The following is a 6,717-nucleotide window of genomic DNA, read 5'->3' on the forward strand; positions in this document are numbered from 1 at the left end:
AAAAATATTAAATAAAAAATTAAAAAAAGAAAGTTGGCTCTTTTTCCTCTCATAATAAGAGACAAAAGGCTTAGCCAAGGCAGTACCCATGCTTCAGTGCTTAAGACCACCTTTAAGTATCATCTCGTGTCTCCACCAGGGTCTTGCATGCACAGCAGCTTTCGAAAAATGCAAGGGGAACTTCCAGCCAGATCCCATCAGCAATAAATGGCCCTGAGCAAAGGGACAAGGCAAAATGGCCAGGGGCGAAACCCCTCCCAGTTTTGGAGAAGAATCTGACGAATGTGGCTGGCAGGCACTGCTCTGGTAGGTGGGTGAGGAGAGAAGGGTGCTCAGAAAACGTTTAAAGGCTTCAAAACGCAACCAGGAGCAGCCTTCCCACAGTCAGCTGGGCTAGCAGAGAGAGTCAATGGGCGTGCAGCTGTTACAACCCAGGAAGGTTTCGGTTTGTTTTTAAACACTTGGGCTAAAGCAACTTGATTCCCAGTGAAACAACTGTATTGTTGTGTTGATAAACCAGACTACATGTGAAAGTTCACAAATCACCTTATAACTGAGCAAGAATCTTCTGTCCAACAACATGCGGCTGAGGACCGCATGCTGTATGCAGATTCTCTGCCTTTCTTGGCTGCGAATTTGGGCCATACTGGGTCCTCATTTCTGGCTAGTGTGGGAAGGCACTGGAGTGCGGGTCCCACGTGGTTCTTGGCAATGTGTATAAGGGTCACCTGGAAAGCTTGGTAAAGAGAAAGGCTTTGTGACTCAGCCCAGAAAGTCTAACTCCCTAAGTCTGCATGGGGCCTGGGAATGTGTGTTTTCAACAAGGAATCTAGGTGGCCCCGAAGCACTCAGTGGAAACAGCCGAGGACCAGTGCTCAGGCCTCTGGTTGACTAGCGCGGGCAATTCATTGAGCCACTAAGGAACCCGTTTCCTCATCTGCAGAGCAGGTGCACTACAAGGGCTCTACCTTTGTTCTTATAATTGTACAGCGTTCTTCTGGGCCTCAGAGCTACACTTGAACACTAAAAACACTCCTTCCAAAAGCAATTTTCCCAGAAACACTTGTAGCACCTACCCCTCAATAAAATGAAGGGCACACGACTGTAGAAGCTGACACCTGTCACCAACTCAGCTCATAAAGTTGGCTAACTCCCCCACAACTTGTTACATGTGTAACATTTCATTCTTTGGGGTTACTCCTTATTCTTCCATTATTCTTACAGTGCCAAGCAAAGCAAGCAAGGAGTTACCAGGCTCAAGAAGTCTAAAAGGTAGCACAGGTGTTTCTCATCAGAGATTTTTCTGCCCTGGGTGAGAAAAGTTGCCTCCTCAACTTCTAGTTGGAAGGTGATTTCTGCATCCTATACTGTCTTTGGACCCTTACCCTGAAACCAAATCCCCCTAAAACCTCTTATCCAGTTTATGATTAATCTCTCTATCCAAAACTTTATTCCTTTTCTTGTCCCCTTAATCCTGTGCTAAATGAGCAATAATCAACCAGAGTCAGATGACTAAAATTGCTGTTGTTGGTAACATCGTTAATATACTAAAATGCTATCATAGATATCTTCATTAACTACAAACTCAAGCTGTTTCTCCAGGGCAAGATGAGCTAACAGACCTCTGGCCAAGGACCACCCGGCTAGAGAAGCATAAACCAGAGACATACAGACTGCCGAAAACTACAATTAAGAAATGTCGGACTTCCCTGGTGGTCCAGCGGTTGACTCCCCGCTCCCAACACAGAGGGCACTGGTTCGATCCCTGGTCGGGGAAGATCCCACGTGCCCCGTGGCTCGGCAAACAAACAAACAAAAAAACCCCAAAACCTCTATCTCAAAGACCAAGTTGGAGTGGAGTGGATCTGAGGCTTGTCCCCTACTCCCCTGCTTGGTAAGCTGCAACAAACACTGTACTTGCCTACGTCACAACCCGGTGTCAGTAGACTGGGTTTGCTGCACATCTGGCGAGGGTACCCCAGTTCGGTTTGGTAACCCCTTAAGATGAGCTCAGCTGTACACTGCTTAAAATCTAATGACCGGGGGGTTCCCTGGTGGCGCAGTGGTTGAGAATCTGCCTGCTAATGCAGGGGACGCGGTTTCGAGCCCTGGTCTGGGAAGATCCCACATGCCGCGAAGCAACTAGGCCCGTGAGCCACAACTACTGAGCCTGCGCGTCTGAAGCCTCTGCTCCGCAACAAGAGAGGCCACGATAGTGAGAGGCCCACGCACCGCGATGAAGAGTGGCCCCCGCTTGCCGCAACTAGAGAAAGCCCTCACACAGAAACGAAGACCCAACACAGCCAAAAATAAATAAATTAAAAAAAAAAAAAAAACAAACTAATGACCGGAAGAGACCTAACCGCGACGTCCGGAGAGAAGACAAGGTAAACTAAAGAGTCCTTGGAGTCATGGGCCACATCATGAAGCGCCTTGGAAACAGAGGGAGTAAAAAGGTAAATTGATTTCAGAATGAAGGCTAGAGGGAAAACATAAGAGGATGATGCCAGTGGATGGACGTGAAGAGCTCACTCCGTAACATGGCATCCTGGAACTAGGAATTCTAGTTAGGGAAGGGAAGAAAGGGCTTTCCCGCGACCCCCAGGCATGTCCTGAGCGCTTCACTCTACAGCCTCTGGGTCCCCAGCTAACACACTTCTCCAGGAAGAGGCAGACAAGGCTCTACTTCCCCTCGCTCCCACCGAAGGGCTAGGAGAAGCGGCTAGAGTGTGTGTGAGGATCAAGGCGGGTGGGTACGAGGGTGGAGGGGGACCCGCGAACGTCTCCGGTGGGGACAGCGGAAGGCCGGCCCGGGGCTCCCAGGCAGAGTTCGCCTCTGGCTCGGGAGATAACTTTGGAAATAAGGCTGCGCTGGGCATTCCGTGCCCAAGGTGCAGCGACGCTGGGAAAGAGACGGCCCCGACTTCTCCGGCCGCCCTCCGCGCGTCACTGGGTGGGCCGGGCCGCAGCCCTCCCACGCGCAGGAGGCTGCGGCGTTTTGGGAGCGCAGACCTCACCGCAGTCACTGTACGCCGCCCGCAGCCAGCCTCCCGGAGGCGGAGCCCCTGCGCAGACAGGCGCCGATCGCTGGGCTCGGGGTGCACCCGCCGCAGCCCCGCAGGCCCGCAGCGCCCTGGCCCCCACCCCGGATCCGACCAGCAGGCGGGCGGGCGGGCTGGCGGGGCGGGAGCGGGCGCCCCTCCCCCTCGGGGCTCCGGCCCTCGCCGCACCGCCCCTTTCCTGCCCAGGCCGCGCCCGGCGCGGCTGCATCAGAGCAGGCGGCGGGAGGTGCACGTGGAGCGAGGCGCGCGGTCTGAGCTGCTCAGCACCCGCCGCGGATGCCCACGCCCTCCCGACCCCCCGCCCCTCCGACCTGGGCCAGCCCCGAGCGTCTCCGTCCTCCGGCGCGCCCAGCCCGCCCTCCCGGTGCCCGCGCTGCCCCCACCAGCTGCCGTCACCCCTAAAAGTTGGCACCAAACACTCGCGACCCCGTGCTCAGCGAAGCCCCCACGGAGGCCGCCGGGGCCTGGCCGAGACTCGAGAGCTCCGGCCGCCCCACCTCCTGGGTCTCCCCCGGCCGCCGGGGACCTGGGCGGCGGCTAGCGCCGTACACTCACCGGACGATGGAGTCCCGCGCTGGGGGCGCCCGGCTGCCCGGGCCCCGGCTGCTCCCGGCCTGGGTGTCCCGCAGCCGCCGCTGCCCGAGCAGGCCCTCCCCGCCGCCACATCCGCCGCCCCCGCCGCTGCTGGCGCGACAAAGCTCTCGGAGGCGGCGCGGCGGGCCGGGGGGCTGCAGGCGGCCGAGCCGGCGCAGGACGAGCGGCAGGCGCGCGCTCATGGCGAGGCGCGGGCGGTGCAGCGGGAACGCGGCGAGGCGGCGGAAGCGGGAGGCCGCGGGTTTTCCCGCGACGCGGAGATGCGGCGGCTGAGCTCAGAGACGCAGCGGCTCACGTCCCTCCTGGGGGTGGCGGGGCGGGCGCCAGGCGGGAGAACCGGACCCGGCCGGTAACGGGCCAGTGGCAGGAAGGTCCTGGCTATTCTTCCTCAGCGGAGAGGAGCCCCTAGGGGGCACTGCGCTCAGTGGCCGTGACGTTGGGAAGGCGGGGGCCTGTGGGGCGCGGGGCTGCTGTTCGAGTTGCCTGGACGCCAGGGACGGGCACTTTCTGGCACTTCCAAACACAGACTCGAAATTTGGCGAGGGGTAAATATCAGAGGAGGGTGGGGCGTGAGGATGGGGCTCCCGCCCTGTCCTGAGACAGTACCTTCTTCCTCCGCCTAGGCTGCCAATAACATCCTGCCCTCGGGTGGCAGTTTGCTTCCTGGAAGGGCAATTGGTTTAGCTACCAGGGATTGGATTTATCAGGCTGGAGGAGGCCGAACAGTGAAGACCGTGTGGGCCTTGGAGTTCAAAAGCTGACTTTGTAGCCGTAGGCAAGTTACTTAACCTCTGTGAAGCTTAGCTGCCTCAAAACGAAATACGTTGTTTATAATCTTATCAGGTTTATAATTCCCAAGTAAAGTGGGAATAAAACTACAAATTATAAACACTGGCTTTCCATCAGGTAAACCCTGTAGGAGGTTCTGGAGAGACACTGAATTTAATCCTAAAAAACAGTAATGTGTTTTGTCCTGATTTTCAGCCTCGAGGAAACTGGGTCCAGAGAGGTCAGTTTGGTTTGCCTGCCTTCATTGATCATGTCTTAATCGCATGCTACTGTCTATATTTTTCATTGTAAGGCTGATTGCCACATCTCACACATGAGGGTACAGCAATAGCTAACATTTCACAGACCTGTGAGGTAGATATTACTGAAACAGGAGGGAAGGGGCAGGGCAAAACCTTTGAAAGAATGACATAGCCCAAGGACATGACGTAAACTGATTAGAACCAAATGGGTCCAAGATGGCAGACAAATCAACTTCCACTACATCTTGAGCCTCAGTATGGGCTCACTGTAACACATCAGCAAGCTAAATGACACACCCACAGGCGCCATGACAGTTACAAGACCGACCAGAAGGATCAAAAAGTGGGCGGTGGCCCACTTCCTGGAAGTCCCCGCCCCTTCTTAAAATAGCTGGAATACTCCTCCCACTCATTAGCCTATGAAATTACCCACCCCTATAAAAACTGACAACCCCATACCCTGGTGCCTTTCTCACCTTCCGGAATGGCCCACACTCTGTGTATGGGGTGTGTTTCTCTCTAAATAAATCCACTTCTTACCTATCACTTTGTCTCTCACTGAATTCTTTGTGGGATGAGACATCAAGAACCTGAGCTTCATTACGTCCTGAAACCAGGTGTGTGATCTCAGTTGGAAGACTGTGGGGTTTGGCTGGGTTCGAGTCCGGGCCGTGTGGGTTCAAGTTCCAGCCTGGGTTTTGGCCGGGTTCAAGTCCTGGCACAGGGGTTCAAGTCCCAGTCTGAGGTGCACGGTTTCATTACCACCTTTTTACACAAGAGGAAACAAAATCACAGAAGTTGTGTCTTGTACAAGTGTTATCAAACTAAACTTGGGTCCACTCGCCAGGGTGCAGTAAAGCCAATCTACTGACACCAGGTTGTGGTGAAGGAAAGTGCAGGGTTTACTGCAGGTGCCATACAAGGAGCATTGGCAGCTAATGCTCAGAAGACCTAAATTCCCCAGTGGTTTTCAGGGAAAGGTTTTTAAAGACAGGGTGAGGAAGAGGGTTTTGAATGCGTGATCAGCCCATGAACATCCCTAGTGGGGGGTTCAGTATCTACAGAACAGCTCAAAGGATATGGTTCAGAATATTATCTATAGCCCTTGAGGAGGGACTAAGGGTCCTTGAATTTGTCTAATGACTAAACTATTATGATTTTGTCTTGCTTGACTGTTTTGCTTTGTTTCTGCACTTTCTCACTTCTCTGATTAAGTTTATTCTTTGGAACTTGAGGAAGGTTTAGGAGGTTAAAATTTTTCTACAAGCAAGAGGCAGGTGGAGGACATTGGGGGGGCAGGGGGGCCTGTCCTGGGAATGCCCCATAGTGTCCTGCTTGGTTACACAAGCATATAAACATCAGAAAGGAGACTTGAATGGCCCGTTCACCTACCGTCCTGATAATCTTGGGCAAGTCATAAAACCCTTAGAGGCTTGTCTCATTATAAATTGGGGACCACTCATTCAATGGGCACTCATTGGACACTGCTGAACACAGGCCACTGGCCATGAAGATGAAAATCACCCAGTCCACAGGGAGTTTATGGGAAATCTCCATACCTTCCTCTTAAATTTGCTGTGAACCTAAAACTGCTCAAAAAAAAAAAAAGTTTTTTTTTTTTTTTTAAACTTATCCAGTCTCTACCCTCAGGAGTTTCCAACAGTAACTCCACCAGAGTAGTGACAATTTGTCAGTCCATCTGATGAGTGCCAACCATAGTGATGTTTAAAAAGACTGTGGACACCACATATTATATGATCCTGTTTATATGAAATGTCCAGAATAGGCAAATTTATAGAGACATAAAATACTAGGGTTTGCTTATGGCTGGGGGCAGGGGAAATAGAGGGATTGGAGGTTAGAGCTGATAGGTACAGGGTTGTTTTCTGAGGTGATGAAAATGAAATGCTTAACTGTTTATGGAGGAGCATCAGAGAAAACACCAGAGGATCCGATGCTGGAGCTGAGTGTGTTTTTCAAATATATATACTATTTATTTATAATGTATATAGAGAAAAGCATAAAGTAAA

General features: G+C 52.9%; 1 protein-coding gene across 14 annotated transcripts in view; it reads right to left on the reverse strand.

Annotated features, from left to right (window-relative positions):
- MTHFD1L (methylenetetrahydrofolate dehydrogenase (NADP+ dependent) 1 like) overlaps positions 1–6,717 on the reverse strand; it is a 212,569-nt gene extending 205,852 nt beyond the window's left edge. For 3 of the 14 annotated variants that reach the window (XR_014267281.1, XM_082474536.1, XM_082474537.1), the window contains exon 1: positions 3,618–6,690. Coding sequence is in view for 12 of the 14 variants with exons in the window: in XM_082474536.1 (XP_082330662.1) it covers positions 3,618–3,838 (221 nt within the window). In the remaining 2 variants the exon portion in view is untranslated. Of the gene's footprint in view, positions 1–546; positions 2,104–3,617 lie in introns of those variants that run through there. The other 11 variants (XM_082474543.1, XM_082474545.1, XM_082474542.1 and 8 more) reach the window with 9 other exon arrangements.

This window comes from Balaenoptera physalus (genome assembly GCF_965194825.1).
Source record: "Balaenoptera physalus genome assembly, chromosome: 9".
In the NCBI taxonomy this organism is placed as follows: domain Eukaryota; kingdom Metazoa; phylum Chordata; class Mammalia; order Artiodactyla; family Balaenopteridae; genus Balaenoptera; species Balaenoptera physalus.